The sequence below is a fragment of the Solea senegalensis genome, linkage group LG17 (assembly GCF_019176455.1).
Source record: "Solea senegalensis isolate Sse05_10M linkage group LG17, IFAPA_SoseM_1, whole genome shotgun sequence".
Taxonomy (NCBI): domain Eukaryota; kingdom Metazoa; phylum Chordata; class Actinopteri; order Pleuronectiformes; family Soleidae; genus Solea; species Solea senegalensis.
Window position 1 is genome coordinate 15008587 of NC_058037.1, and position 16614 is coordinate 15025200.

General features: G+C 41.2%; 2 protein-coding genes across 5 annotated transcripts in view; both read right to left on the reverse strand.

The window, feature by feature from the left end:
• Window positions 1–8364, reverse strand: part of rgs6 (regulator of G protein signaling 6) — a 72364-nt gene extending 64000 nt beyond the window's left edge. The window contains exons 1-2 of the mRNA XM_044049814.1: window positions 8278–8364; window positions 498–895 (exon numbers count right to left, since the gene is read on the reverse strand). Of these exons, the coding sequence (XP_043905749.1) occupies window positions 498–767 (270 nt within the window). The 5' untranslated portion in view covers window positions 768–895; window positions 8278–8364. The remainder of the gene's footprint in view (window positions 1–497; window positions 896–8277) is intronic.
• Window positions 8365–13985: 5621 nt separating this feature from the next.
• The window catches only part of sipa1l1 (signal-induced proliferation-associated 1 like 1), a 76861-nt gene continuing 74232 nt past the window's right edge, over window positions 13986–16614 (reverse strand). For 3 of the 4 annotated variants that reach the window (XM_044048864.1, XM_044048865.1, XM_044048862.1), the window contains one exon: window positions 13986–14330. In XM_044048864.1, coding sequence (XP_043904799.1) covers window positions 14273–14330 — 58 coding nt within the window. In that variant the 3' untranslated portion in view covers window positions 13986–14272. The remainder of the gene's footprint in view (window positions 14331–16614) is intronic. The other variant, XR_006362113.1, reaches the window with a different exon arrangement.

A 16614-nucleotide genomic window follows, 5' to 3' on the forward strand; every position in this document is an offset into this window, starting at 1 on the left:
ATTATCTGTGATACCCTGACAGCTAAACCAGTAAAACGTACAAAACAGAGCACTTACAGTGACTCCAGAAAGTATTCTTCCTCTCCATCCACACTTTAATAAGCCATAAAGACAAAGTGCCAACACATTTATTTCCTGAAACCACCCATTTAGCAAATTATTCAAACCTTGAATTTTCCCATCTCAGCGCTATTTTGGCAGCAAACTGCAGCTTTGAAACACACTTTCACTCAGACATTTTTGACAAATGGACAAACGTGGCATATGTGTGCGAAAAGTGCCTGAGCCCAGTTTGTTGTTGAGCGAGAGAGATTTTAGACCTTAAAAAAGATCTTTCAAGGTGTCAGGGCGTCTGAGTTTGGACTTTGCAGAAAAGGGTTCTTTCCAATGCCTGTTTCTAAAAGTAAAGTGAAAGCTGATCATCTTGGCCAACACTATTCCTGGCTCACACTGAGCTCAAAAACAAGCTGATGACGTCGATGATGTTTTGTTCTTACCTTTCTGTAGACAATCATGTTGGGGGAGTCGTCCTCTGGGTCGACGCTGCTCATGGACCTGAAGGACAGCAGAGGTCGCGGCGGTGGTGGGCGGACGCTCTCCTTCAGCTCTTCGGACTCTTCATCAGGCTCTGTCGTGTCCACAGTGTCCACCAACTCCTGCTCCTCCAGCTCCTCTTCCTCCTCCTCTTCCTGCCGCTGCTGCTGCTGCTGCTGCTGCTCCTCCTCCTCCAGCTGCTGCTGCTGCTGCTCAGGTGCCTCAGCCATCATTACAGTCCCTCCTTCAGTCGTCACCTCCTGCGTTGACTTATCCTTTCTTCTTTATCCCCGTCTTTCTTTATGTCCTCCTGTGCTCCCTCTGTCTCTCCACTGTCTGGGAGCTGTTGTACGAAGATGGACTGAGAAGGAGAAAGAGAAAAAGATGAATTACTCAAGTGTTCCGACTCTTTTTTTCCTACCTTCATCTTCTGTCAGCGGGATGGATGAAATAAAGGCATCATTAATTGTCCTAGTTATCTCTCCTCTGCACTTCCTCCCGACACACCATCACGTGAGCCTGAACTTACAGGCTATTGTGTCCTTGCATCATGTTTCTGGTCAAATAAAAACACTTCTTTAAACGCTTTTCAACGCTTCTCTAACATCGTAGAGTGATGTCAATGTGTTTCTACTGCGACTTAAATCTTTGATTTGACAAATCTTCCTGCTCCAGTCTTAAACTCAATCCTTATAAATCTCTCACAAGCAAAGGGCACTTATAAATTGGCCAATATTTCTTAACTCAAACAAAACCGTCCCTCATCTGGTGCTGAACCAAGTTGATTTAAATACGTGAAGTTATATGAATCTGTTTATTCTTTTCCCCTCCTCATTCTACACATGCATTTACACTCAAATTTGAATATAATTCAATGTATTTTATCAAAAGAAACACAAGTCTATCAGTGGACACCTGGCAGAGGTTGACCATTAAACTGCAAATGTGGACAAACAGGTTGAAATGTGGGAAAATGAGATCGAAAACATATTGAAAATATGAAGAAAACCTGAGGTAATCACTTGAATGAAGTGAAATTGAGGCACTTTCAACAATAATTCCACAAAGAAAATGTAAATGTGATTGTTGTGAGTTTAAATACAAGGTTTACTTTTGCAGTAATTTAATGAAAACAGCTCTGACACCTCTGTGAGAGCTTTGTAGACGATACAAAATCAGTTTCAAATGTTTTCTGGGAACCTGCTCACAAATATTTATTAATAATAATAATAATAATAATAATACATTTTATTTGGAGGCGCCTCTCTGGGCACTCGAGGACACCGTACAATACATAAATAAAAACACTAAGCGAGAGGAAAAAAAAATAAAAATAAAAATAAAAATTAAATAAATAAAATTAAATAAAAATATATATATATAAAAGTAAAAATAAGAAACGACAATGTAGATAGTTAAGTGGGGTAGGCAGTTCGGAATAGATGAATATTTGTGTTTTGTAAGAAACTGGGATAAAAAAACTGACATAATTACCCTTCAAACATGTCCTGCTGCTTTGCTCCCAGGCAGGTTCAAGTAAATACTTCCAAAAAGAGCAACAAATCCACAGAATGCAGAATAAAATACAAGAGAAAATGCAACATACTCGTGCCCAGACTGTCTTCCAGCAAATGTTTGTCAAACAGAATCACCAGCGTTTTAACGACATCAAGTACAGCTGTGGTGCTTTGTTGTGCGAGTGCCCATGGGAAATGTAGTTCAAAGCCCAAATGTACAACTAGGAGACAAATAAAAGCCAAATAAAACGAGAAGGAAGAAGCAACATAACTCAACTTGAATATAATCAGTGACATTTAAACCTTTTAAAACACCATGTTTGCGATTGAATATTAAAACCCACATTTAAATTAATGGGATTTTAGGAGCCAAACATGCAGCATGTGTCCAATAAAGCTGTCTTTTTTTAAAGTATTTTGTACACGCTCATGGCCAGATTAATTTGCTCAGTGGCCGCAGGGCAGAATTTAGCTGTTTGGTCTCTTTTTACTGCATAATTAATAAGGAAGGAATACGTTTAAGCCAAAACTCACCTCAAGCCCTTATCATGTCACTTAGTTTTGCATTTTTGGTGCATATTTCCATATTCTGAGTTATATTTAATCCAACAACCACAAACCAAAAATGTGGCACAGCAGAGACGAGGATTTTAGGAGCCCACGGGGCGTTGGGGGGGGACTGTGTTCGGTTGACAACACAGCCGCAGAATATTATATATTCCCAGAAAATGAAAAGTAATGAAACAACATGACAAAATAAAGCCTCAGCAGGAGTTTGATGTCCATTTATTTTTCACACTGAGCCTGTGATTAATATCAAGCTACAGCCACAGCTAGCTTAATTAACCTCTGTTTGTCTGTTAGCTTAATTACCTTCAGTTAGTCTGTTAGCTTAGTGTAGCACAGACACTGGGAACAACACACAATTAAGGTGACTACATGGCCAAAAGTTAGTAAAGTACATGAACTTTAGTACACATTAAAACATATTTTACTAGATAAATACACTTTTTCTAAAAATGTTAAACTATTTATGAGTATAGGAGCTGGAATTGGGGTTAGCCTAGCTTAGCAAAAAAGACTAGAAACAGGGGGGAACAGCAATTCTATTTCTTAATAAACTTAGTAAGATTGAAAACAACTTCTACTTCTAAATGTTTTCAATAGATAGTTAGATAGATAAGCTTTATTTTCAGACTCAAGGTCCAAGACACACTAAAATAAATAATAATAATAAAAAAGTAAGACATTATTATTGCTGGGGAAAAGGAAAGTAAGGGTGAAATGATAAAATTATTCATTATTAAAGTTGAGGTCTACGCACCCCAGTATATTAATAATTATTATATTTATCAATATTTTTTAAACTTGAATCAAATCAGTACAAGTTTTCACATCAGCAATACATTTCACTGAGTGATATTGAAACTTATGGGGTAAATGTGTGTGTTTTAAAGGCGACATAGACCGGAAGCTCCAATTAACGCTGCGTTTGTGTGTGTGTATCTGCGTCATTACCTCGTTTATGAAACCCTAAAGTTTCAGAACAAACAGTTCAGCCACTGCTGAGAAAATAGTGTTGTCTTGTTTTCCTGGGATCTGCACTTCCTTAATTTGATGTCGTCATCAGAAATCCTCACCACTCCTCTCACCACCGTAGCGCCTCCTGGTGCAGGCACTAGTCCGGGCACATCCAGTTGCGTACATTCAACCGCAGAAGAAGAAGAACTACTCTCGTTGTAGCTGCTGAGATGCAGAGCATCCACTGTGCCAGAGGGGGAGCTGTGTATCTGAGAGCTGGCCTATCTATTACGTCACTTCCAGGTACCTGGCCAATCACAGGACAGTGGGAAAGGTCTCGTTGGCTGGCCAATCACAACACAGTCCACGTTCTGGGGGTGTGGTTTTGGTCTGAAACAGCGCAGCTGACGAAAGCGTCAGTGAGAAGATATTTTGATCGGCTCGTTTGCAGCGATTAGGAGGTTTTTAATCATGAAAATAAGTTAATATATGTAAGTAGACCTCCATAACTAACATATATGTGTGATACAAGCATTCTATGTCGCCTTTAAGATTAAAAAGCAATTGTACAGAGCTGTGAGTCTTCAAACTGTCTGAAAAACATTGTAAAGTTTATCCTGAAGCCTTACAGTATGAAGTTTGTTGCTGTATTCATTTTATTTCCTCTTTTCATTAAGTAGATTCTGCCTCCACCTGATTCTCCTCTTTTCTGGTCCTTGTAATTTAGAACACATTACACTTACTGTAAATTAATTCACAATTTCACTTTCAGCATTCATTATTTTGGGTTTACAGCTTGTGCACATAACAGAATCACGTTGTCAAGTTCACACACACACACACACGGTGGTTTGCTATTTTTAAGTCGTAACTCTTACTGCTGTTTGGCTGTGAAATGCAAGTTGTGTTTCTGTGTGGATGCAGACTGTGAGTGCACTTTAGTGTGTGTTTGCTATTGGCACAATCATTTAGCTCCATGTCAAACAGCTCTTTAGATCAATACTCTCATCAGCCAGCTGTTGGTGTGGAGGCCTCCGTGAGTTTGTGTGCTAACATACAAACCCTGCACATGCCTGAGAGCAAAAGGAACTCACACAGCAGCAGCAGCCGCAGCCACAGCAGCAGCAGCAGCAGCAGCAGCACGTGTTTGGAAAATCCAAATGGGGCGAGAACTGAATGCATTTCTGAATCGATGGCTTTCAACCTGCTGTCTTCATTATGGCAGATGTTTAACAGGTACGTGGGACCTGCAGCTCATGCTGAATGAAAATGTCTGATTTGTTGACCAGTCACGCTCAAATTGCACATTCCCATTGCTCCATTTCTGGTAACACATTGACCTCCAACATTTGCTCTGATTTTGCATATAAATGAAAATGCTCAGGCTGAATACACTTGTCCGATCAGCCCGGATTAACCGTGATTTAGCGATCTGGTGACTCAGAGGGGCGCAGTGGCAACCTGTGCTGTTTCAGATTCTGTGGTCGTGCGTTAAGGCTTTCGAGAAACTCTGGTGGTCACCTCAAGAAGAATATACAACACGCGTTTGATGTAATGCCTCACATCTAAAAATAGATTCATGTGAGGATGGAGACCAGATTAAGCTTCCACGTGTTTTCTGTTGGAGCGAGGACAGGACATGATTCACTGAGAGAATGGAGGGGAAAAAGGCACCTACAAACAATACAGGACTTAAAAAACACCTTATTTCTATTCCTCTTTAAGAAAGAATAGATATTTCCAACAGTTACACCAACAAGGACGTATTCAAATACACATGCAGGACTTTAATATGGACTTGGGTCTCCTTCTGCAGCTGTAACAGCTTCCACTCTTCTTGGAAGGCGTTCCTCAAGATGTTAAAGGATCTCTATGGTAATTAGTGCCCATTCATTCTGTAGAGCATCGATGAGGTCAGGCAGTGATGTTGGCTCACAATCTCTGATCCGGTTCATCCCAATAGTGCTCGATGGGTTTTGGGTTCAAACTCAAAGTCAAACCATCATCTACGTATATTGTCTGCGCTTTGTGCACTAGGACACAGTCACGTTGGAATAGAAAAGGGTCTTCCTCAAACTGTTGCCAAAATGTTGGACGCATCGCTTTGTCCAAAAATGTCTTGGTATGCTGAAGTGTTAAGATTGTCCTTCATTGGAGATAAGGTGTCTAGAGCCCAAAGCCTGAATGAAATATAACAAACAATAGTGACATGATTAATCTGAAGCCTTGTGGCTAAGTGGGTTGCACTGGATTCTCCATCCATCCATCCATTAATTACATTGCTTCTTCTTTGAGGGTCATTTTATGTCATGGGAAGGTTTAAACACAAAATGTTCGACTTCCAAATGGTAAGGTCGTCCATGACATTATCATTCTTTGCTTCCTGCGATGAAATGTCTTGTTGATGAAAATGCCGTGCATGTGTCTCTGACTTTGTCTTCTTAGAAGGTAAACCCCCTCTAACTAAACACCCAATGCCTTGTTTTGAAAAATGCCAAGACGTGGGCTGAGAGAGATAAGTGAGGGGGAGCAAGGGAGAGTTGGGGGCAGTGCGGGGGCGTCGTATGCTGGTAAAATCTGACCCCAATTTGCAGCTGGTGTGGAAAATCCCCACTGCTTACAAGTCCAAGCTCGTAATCGCTCATATTGATCTCAGAGCGGTGGAAGAGTCCGGGACAATGAGCCTCATGGTGATTGGACAAGAAGGTGATGAAAGTGTATACCAGTGACGCAAGAGGAGGCTAAGAAAGACAAAGTTCAAATGCAGTGGCTGGTGTTTAGGGGTGGGTCACGTTCAATACGTAGACTTTATGCACTTTGTTCTCCATGTTGTGAATAAAAGATAAATCCTGCACTGACGTTTTGTTTTCTCCAGTTACACAGAATCGCTGTATCGTGATATTAGTGGTATCGTGGACCATGTATCACGTATCATATCGCGAGGTACCCTGTGATTCTCCCTCACTGCAACTCATTGTACGATATATGAATTAACCATCCATCAAAAAAAAAAACTTTAAAAGCTCTGCCATTAAAAAAAAAAATAAAAAATAAAAAAAGGAGAGCGTTCAGAAAATGTCCACTTACAATGTTTTGAATGAGACATGAGGTGAAATTCAATTGGCCCCAATTAAAAGGGCAAAAGTCATGCAGCTCAGTCATCATCACACTATAATCTCAGACGTGTCTGGACGCAGATGCAGAGAATAACGCACCAGACGGCCAGGCGGGTATTTATGAATCATATTAAAATGAACCTGAGTTCATTTATGGCTGAAAATATCCAGTGTCGACCTTCTCTATTCTCCCCCACATGCGGTGATGACACTTCTCACTGCTTCTCAAGTCTTTGCCATTGTCTTCCCCAAGGACGCTGTGGTACCGTGGCGGTTTCCTTCACCACCACCCGTCCTTCTGCGCTGCAGGCGAGACTGGATGAGAATGCCAGGGTGTTTTACAGGGTGGGACAGCTGTAACATAGAGGGCGCCATCAATTCATTTCTGTTTCATTCAAAATGTATCGGAAGAATCGGAAGCAATCCAGAAGTGTTCGGTCATTTGACTTCCGTTCAAACTGACTTCTCTTTGCAGTCGCCCCCTGGTGGCTGTTCAATATATTTTAACATTGCTGTCCTCAGGAGAACCATGATTTATCCACTTGTGAAAAACCAAATCAAATTCTCCTGGATTTACATCAGAGACAGAAAGATTTGTACACACGTATCAGATCGTCAGTTTAAAAGGTACACTGCTCATTAGTCAGCCAATCACGTGGCAGCAGACTGGGTGTGTAGATGCTGAAGTTCACACACCGAGCATAGGAATGAGCCACAAATGTAATCTCAGTGGGGGGTTTTGAATGTGGCGTCAGAGAGGCTTGATCCTGAGGATTTTCCGAAACTGGGTTATCACACATCACCATGATGTGACCTCTGAATGTCCCAAAAATGTCCAGTGTGCAGCTGTCTCCTTGATGTCAGAGGTCAGAGGAGAATGAATGACTGACCGGAGTGGTTTTAAATGATAAAAAAAAAAAAAAAGATCTCAAATCTCTGAACATACAACATGTCACAGCTTTATGAGAGAGCTGCAGCAGAAGAAGAAGAAGATCACACTGGACTCTTTATTGTATGTACACGTGATACCTGAACAAGTCATGGTGAGTGTAGATCTCTCTCTCTCTCTCTCTCTCTCCTCACTCTCTCACACAGAGAGAGAGAGACGCCCGTGGTCTCTCTATCCTCAGAGGACCGCTCCTCTCCCCAAATGCACAGTGAGAAGCGCTGCAGGCTCATTTAGACTCTCTCTCACACACACACACACACACACACACACATATATATATAGTCGTTTTATATCGGTCCAGCTTTAGGCAGTAGCGCACATTTCCACATACACACACACATGTGAACAGGTTCAGCCTTTTTCTTCCAGTGAGCCATTGAACACACACACACACAGACAAATACACACACACACACACACACACACACACACAGTGCTGCACTTTCACATTAAAAGCTCGGACTGTTGTGGATCATGGAGGCAGGTCTGTGCGCAACTGGATTTCAAAATTAAAGGCTGTACGTCTTCTCACGACCTCTTGTCTCTCTCTCCTAATTGCATTCATTCATCCACTCATTCATTCATAAGCTCTCTCTCAGTGTGTGTGTGTGTGTGTGTCTTTCATCCTCCTGCTTCTTACCTCTGTGCTGACTTCTCTCTCCTCCTCTGAGCCACGGAGCCGAAAAAAGAGCGGCTTCACTTCAGCGTCAAAGCAGAGCTGCTGCACACTGAGAGGGTGAGGGAGAGAGAGAGAGAGAGGGAGAGAGGGGGAGAGGGAGAGGGAGAGAGAGAGAGAGGAGAAAGAATGAGAATCATCTGCTGCTGTTCAGTTCTCACTAACCCTCTCACTGTTACATTATGACAGTTATTCATGGTTTCATTGTTGCACTGCGATCATGAGGATCATGTAACACTGTTGACTGACATGTAGCAACAACAAAGTCCTAAACACCAACATTGACATTTGACAACCAGGTAAACTTCTGATAATCCACCACAGATAATCCACAAATAATCCACAGATACACTGAGGGATACACATTAATGCAGATTTATTCATCTGTTTTTTGTTCTTTTTTAAAGAAAGAAAGAAACACTGTTTATGTTGGATTTAAAAGAATGTGATGGACAGAAGAGGGAAGGAAGGAAGGACAGAGGGAGGGAGGGAGGAAGGAGGAATGAAGGAAGCAGAGAGGTTGGAAGGAATGAAGGAAGGAAGGACAGAGGGGGGAGGCAGGAAGGATGGAAGGAAGGTTAGAATGAATGAATTAAGGAAGGACAGATGGAGGAAGGAAGGGAGGAGGGAGGGAGGGAGGAAGGAAGGAAGGAAGGAAGGAAGGAAGGAAGGAAGGGAAGGAAGGAGGGAGGTTGGAAGGAATGAATAAAGGAAGGACAGAGAGAGGGGAGGTAGGAAGGTTGGAAGGAATGAATGAAGGAAGGACAGATGGAGGAAGGAAGAAAGGAAGGAAAGAGGGAGGGAGGAAGGAAGGAAAGAGGGAGGGAAGGAAAAATGAAGGAAGGAGGGAGGTTGGAAGGAATGAATGAAGGAAGGACAGAGGGAGGGAGGCAGGAAGGATGGAAGGAAGGTTGTAAGGAAGGAAGGAAGGAATGAGGTAAGGACAGACGGAGGAAGGAAGGAAGAAAAGAGGGAGGGAGGTTGGAAGGAAGGAAGGAAGGAAGAACACCATTTATATTGGACTCAAATGTCGCGTGTGATTGTTGTTAACAATTCAAACTTAAATTTACAAAGTTACATGAAGAAAACTTACCACTGTTACCAAGTATTTTCAAGTTTGTGAACCATTTTCTTTTTTGTTTTATAGATTTATAGTTAAAAGAAATGGCCACAGAAAGTTGTTGTGTTCATATTTTTCCATGAATGAATGAGTGAATCCTCAGGACTGTGTTTCTGTGTGAGTCCATGTGTTTTTATAGTGATTTTCACACTCAAGTTTGATGTCGTTTATTCCACATTATGTGTGAAAGGGTAACAAAGTCAACAGGGTCTATACGACACTTTCTCTGAATAAAAAAAAAAGGACATTAAACAGCAAAGCCAGATGGATGTAAAATGTGTTATAATAACACATTAAAATTTGTCACAAATCTGTTTAACATTTCAGATGGAAATAATTTAAATGTTAATTATCTCCAAAGAGATAATATCTGGATGCGTAATCATTAAGATAAGTTGCACATAATGGAGGATAAATATCCTGAGAGCAGAGGTTTCTTTTTGATATTTATAGATAACATGATGATGTTCTTTTATTCTAGAGTGATGAGTGTGAGTGAGTGATCCTTCAAACGCACGTGTAAACGTGTAGAAGCTGTAAGAGAGAGAGAGAGAGAGAGAGGCAGTGGTCAGCTTCAGCCCGGCAGAGGGTTTAACAAATGATCAGAAATGATTTGCTTATCTTCTAAAACTTCCTATTGAGTTGAGAGCTTTTATTCTGGAAAAAAAAGTGAACTGATTCAGATAGATTCTGCTGCTAGAAATGGGTTTTTGTTTCTGACTGAAGACGTTTTAAGGCACTATTCTTGTTGTAGATTCCATGCTTTGGCCCAAATATTCAACTGTTTACTCGCTGAGCCACGCTCTAAACCGATGACGACGTCGTCTCAGACACATCAAAGCATCTGACGCAACGACGGAGCGAGGGAGGAAACTGATGAGTTTACTGTTAGTCAGCAATCTGATTACATTCACAGAAAATATGTATGTGTGTGTGTGTGTTTGAGTGCGTAAGCAGATGTCACATTACCTGAGTGAACACACAGCATGTTTACAGTCACACAGGCAGCATAGTAACCCAATTCAATAATCTAATCTACCACTGTGTGTGTGTGTGTGAGAGAGAGAGAGAGAGCATGTTGTCTCTCTCACTCCTCACTCACTCCTTCACTATCATGTGTTGTTTAGTGTGCAAATGGAAAAAAATGGACGTCAATAAGCTCCCGAATCAATACATGCACTTACCAGCTAACTGTCGTCAAAAACAACTTTAATACTAATGGACCCGTCTGGACTAACACACACACACACACACACACACACTTCACATTCACTGGCAAAACATATTCTCTCGCCCTTTATCCCAACCACAAATCCAACAGTTAATCCTCACACAGCTCTTTGAAGTTGTGAGGACAGGCTGTAGAGTCTAATCTGGTCCTCAAGATAGAGGTGTGTACACACACACACACACACACACACACACACACAGGTTTCCATGACGTCATTACATTTCCTGGAGAGTTTAAACTGAAACCTCATACCAAACATACAACATGTCTTCACCTTAAAATGTAAAAGTGACATTATGAGGATCCCCTACTAACAAACAACGATCTCCTGAGGTTCTCCTAAGGTTAGTAACAACCAAACCCAAAACGAACGTTTGGAGAACATTCCCTCAGGGTCACGGTTAGGTTAGCAACGTAACGTAACGTTAGAGGAACGTTCTGGGAACCAACAGAGAACGTTCTCTAAAGGTTGTAGAAAAGTAACGTTTGAGGAATGTTCTTGGAAATCAAAAGAGAACGTTCTGGGATGAATGTGCAACAGACCGTTAAGGAAAACTTTACATATCAAAGACAGGACAGGCTTTATCCCTTAACTTAACCATAACCAATTAATGCCCAACCTTCAAATCTGAGCCCTAAATTTAACCAGTTCCTCATTAGGACCAGGTTTTGGTTTCCATGAGGACGAGTGGTCCTCACAAGATCAGTGTTTGTGACAGAAAAATGTCCTAAAGAGGTGACAAATACAAAAACACACACACACACACAATCATGTCGCCTCACGGATGGAAAGCTCCAGCCTTCACTCTGGACCAACTGAATTATTGAGCAACAGTAAATAGAAAATGGAGGTCCCACTGGGGTCTGTGTGTGTGTGTGTGTGAGTGTGTGTGTGCATGGGGATTTGCCCCATATTTGGTTCTTATTTTATTGCTTTTTAAACTTTATCTCTCTCACACACACACACACAGACACACAAGCTGAGGGGAACAGAGTGTGACAAAGTGTTATTGTATAACTGTATAAAACTGCATATATATGGAGTATTAAAAGTATTTAATATTAAACACCACAGACGGGCTGTTTACTGTATTCAGAGCTATTCTGGGAAGATTATCCAATGAAGATGCATTACTTTAAAAAACATGGTTTTTATATATATATTTATAGAAAAAACCCTTTTTTTTAGTGCACTTAGCAGCATTTATCATGTTTCTGAGAATAAATGTGCAAACTTATATTAACAATGATAATTCATTTGATAAGCCCAGTATAGTATAGTCAATTTAGGTGAAATTATCAGTGGGCTAATTATACAATAGACCAAAAATGGCCCAAAAATAGTGCAAACCTATTCATAAATCACAAACACTGGCTGGCTGCTCGGTGAGAGCTCCCCCCTGTGGCCAACACAAACATTTCATGAGTTTGCTCCTCACAAATCTTTGAATAACTGAATAAATGGTCTCCTTTAAATATATATACGTATATATATATATATATATATATGAAAAGACATGATACATTTCTCTTTTCTTCAAATCAAGACACAAAAACACAACATGGTCCCTGCACGGACTTGAGTTTAAGCCTTTGTTCTCTCCTCTCCTCCAGCACAAATCCTTGAAAGAAATCTCAGGTGACTCAGCCCCCACGTTTTCCACCTGTGAGCCAAAGATGACTAATGTGATGTTGCCTCCTCCTCCGCACTGCACCTCCTCTCCTCTGCTCTCCTCTGTACTGACGCTGCAGTGGCACCAGAGTTTGCCTCAAACAGCCCGGAACAGCGCTGCAGGTGGGCAGAACTGAATCAAAGGGCGGTCAGTGAGCGGCCGCTGAGGTGACTGACCGCTGACAGTTCTGCACACGGCTCTCTCATCTTCTCTCTCAGCTCCTCTGTTTGTTTGTCCTTGCAAATGTAAGACAGATGTTTCATATTACTACTGACAGATTACATGAGATTAGATATCAGTTCTTATAGAAGTAGACTTGCACACAGTCGGGGATTTTGTTGGATTATAACCAGGTGTATAAAAGCTGTGTGGGAGGTTAAACCTGAGGTGAGAGGATAGACAGAGGTCAAACAGCAACATCTGGAAGGTCTTTTTTGAAAGATGCAGTGGTCAGACAAGGATATGCAGAGGTACAGTATGTGGTAGCAGAAGAGAGACAGATCCTGCTTACTTTCCTTTTAAATCGGAAAAAAAACCCGTCTCCTATAGTGCCGTGAGTTCAGAACCGACAGAGACCTGTTGGATCCAGGTTCATCTGGAGTCTGGATAGAAGCGGTTGAAAACGTGGTTGGAGGGTGATACAATAACGACAAGGTGGAATAATAATAAAGTTCTGGATTGGGTCAGGATTTGATGGCGACCTGAAAGCTGTGAAATACAAGCAGACACCTCATATATAAAGTTGACATTTTAAATTTAAGGATGAAGAACAGCGGTTTAAAGCAGGACGGTGATAAAGAAGGTCGTGTTTAAAGCCAGATTTATTCTTGTGTTGTACTGAGATCATTAAGAACATACGGAGTGTAAAATACTGTAAATGGGTAAATTTAGTGTAGTAGGATTGAGGTCAGTACATATAAGTTTATACTTCTGCCTACTCCTTTCAAAACGCGTCACTGTGCCACACAAATGTTGAACGTGTGTTTGAAATAAAAAACGATCTACTCATCCACCACGCGGGACCATCGTGGACACGGGTGATTGTGCAGCAGGATGACGACCCCAAACGTACGACCTTCAGTGGAAAGGAGAAAAAGGAGTTTTGGAAGTGGTGGTTTTATGGTCCACACAGAGTCCTAATTTAAGAGTTAAGACAGACTACATCCACAGAACATTTGTGGTCAGTTCTCCAAGATGTTTGGAACAACGTACCTGTCTCGAGGGATGCACAATATCAGTTTTGGACAATACTGGCTTTAAAATGCATTATTGGATATGGGTAAACACAGCGAGATGCCCAGATACGACGACTGAGTGAAACAACAGGCTGCTGCCTCCTGTCAACGACCTCTCCTGCCATTATTTCTTATGTGCATTTACATTTCACAATGAAGAAAATCACTTTCAGTCAATCTGAGAGAAAACAAGTCCAATGACCTGGATCCCTGTTGTGAGGGCGAAGCGTGGTCACATCATCTTATTTACATTTAAATTATTAAAATGCATATTTGTGAAAGAATCCTGACCTTCTCACCTGCCAAAAACTTGTCATTTTTTGTCATTCTGTACCTGAAACAATAATAATAACAATAAAAAAATGTGAAATGAATTATGGACAAAAACAAACAAGTCACCAGCGGCACAAAAATCAATACAGCATTTATTTATTTATTTATTTACTTCTGAAACGTAACTGCGATCACTGCAAATGTCGTTTTTCATACCTTTACATTTTACAAAGACGATGGAGCCGGGGATGTAAACAGTACTTCTTCTTCTTATTCTTATTCCTCTGCAAAAAAACTCTCAGTCCTCTTTGAAAAAATTGTGTTGTGCTTTATCTGGATCTCAGTCAGAGCTCTGGTCCCATTTGTTTGTTTGTTTGAACAAAAACGGATGGTGACACAGCGGGCTGAGCTTCTGTGTAACCTTCGTTCACTGACCACTGACACACAACGTCCAGCCTGCTCTGCTCTGATCAGCGACTGCATGTCTGGAGAAAAAAAAAAAGGCAGGGTGAAAGATGTTTTTTTTTTTTACTTCTATGAGAATAAAAATCAAGCTTGGTTCTCTGTCGGGGGGCCTGGAAAAATAGAGAGCAACATCTAGACAAGTTTGCACAGGAATGGACTGACTTCACCCTTCTTACATCCACACAAAAAAACTGTAAACACAATCCTTTATAAACATTGTGCAAAAGCATCTCAAAAATAACGACATCACAAAATGGAACATTCACATTTCCCATATCAGATCCTTCTCAAAAAGGGCAAAAAAAACAAAAAAAAAAACAGATCATTTATGACACAAGGAAAACGTCTCATATCTGAATATCTAACTTTTAAAGGTGATATATGTAAGACACATTATGTTTAGACGTAAAAGAGACCATGATGTGTTACGAGACAATAAAGAAACGTGTTGAGACTGAATATACTGGCTTCACTGATTGCAGAACGCCAACTGGGTTCATAGTTTTGGTTTCTTGCGCCACCCGATAATGCTTAAAAAGCCCCACAACCTCTCTCAAAAACATCTTCACCAGAATAGAAGAAGAACAAGGGTTCATGGTGGAGGCGGTGAAAGTGTAGAGGATGTTGATGATGAACCGTGATGAGGTAAAGACCTACTATCTTTCACCCAGTTAGCGGATATTTAACATTTATAATGTTTTTTTACTACTTCTTTCATCGTGTGATAGTTCTCCGCTGCTGCTCTAAAACAGAGACACTTTCTCTTACAATCTGCGCCTGTTGCCGAACCTTAACGAAATAAGTTTATAAAAAAATAAGTGATGGTGATAGAGTACAGTGGTGGGATGAACACTGGGTATAAAAGCCGATTGGAACGGTTCAGTTTGGTTCAGCACACATTTTTGGAGGTTTCCATTAGGAATAGTAGCAACATAACTGGCCCGACAGTTTTTGGGCACCCTTGGTATGGGCGGAGCTAGACCCATGACAGACAGCTGATTGGGCGACAGAAAACCGTGTTTCTTAAACACCCGCAGTCTTTTCTAATGCAAAGCTTGACGTCTTGCGGTGTGTTGTTGGTTGTTGTCGCACTGGTACGACACTCCATGTAAATGTACGGTTCTCATTGGAAACGCAAGGGTCATACCGTTCTAAACTGTACTAAACGGAACTGTACCATGATGGAAACACAGCATCTTCACTGTCAAGTCTCGCAACCGTGACGTGGGATTGACTTTCAATGCTAAACGTCGCTGTTTTACATACATCACCTTTAAACACCTGCACTGTACAGTTTGTCATTTGGCCATACTCCATGTGAAATACAAAAGAAACAAAACAAAAACAAAACTAGAGCACTTTTAATGTACATTAAAATACTAAAACATCATCTAATAGTCATCATTTAAGCATGGGCGGAGCTCGGGACAGGAAACCAGTGCTCGGGGCAATGGACGGGGGGAGGGGGGGTTGAAGGTTTTTACATTCGTGGATGAGGGTCACACCGATATTTCACAACTGGCCAAACTCTGTAAGAACAACTGACTCATGTCACTGAGCAAACACACACCGCCATCCACCGTCCACGACTTAAGAAGAGATTCTTAAAACAGAACCAACACGAGTCTACAAATCCTTTTGATGGAGGAGTCCACACTCACACGTCTGCCAGCGAAACTGCAGAGTGCAATCTCACGCTATAGTAAACATCACATTTATTTAGGCTTGTTAATAATAATAATAATAATCATCTCTTTACATTCAGATAGGGGGCGCCACGCCAGCTTTCAGCTGCATCAGATGCAAATTCACTCAAAGAGCATTAAAGAAAAGGTCCAGTGTGTAACCGTTTATAGGCAGAAATCTAATCTACTAAAGTAAGATTCTTTGGCTTCTCTTGGGTTTAGAATCAGTTGCCATCTTGTGCCACCATGTTTTTACAATCATGCATTTCGCTCATCTTTCCTGGTATGCACAGGCCACCGTAGTCCCCTGAAGTCCTCTGCCTGTTAAAAGCTGCACTTTGATTACACACTGGACCTTTAAGAGGGCTTTCTTTGATGGGGACAGAGAGGGGAGTTAAGGCTGACACCACGACTGTGAACGAACGCGCATGCACCTGAAATAAGACGCTCGTGTATTCTTTGAAACCTGGGCTGAGGAAACTTGCTGCCTGTGTTTAAAGGAGTCGGGGTTTTGTTTTTATTGGGGGCAAATGTTCATACTTTTATGACCACACACAACACTATTCATACACTTCATATACCTGTGTGGTGCGTTTGTGTTCCAAAGTAAAAATATTCA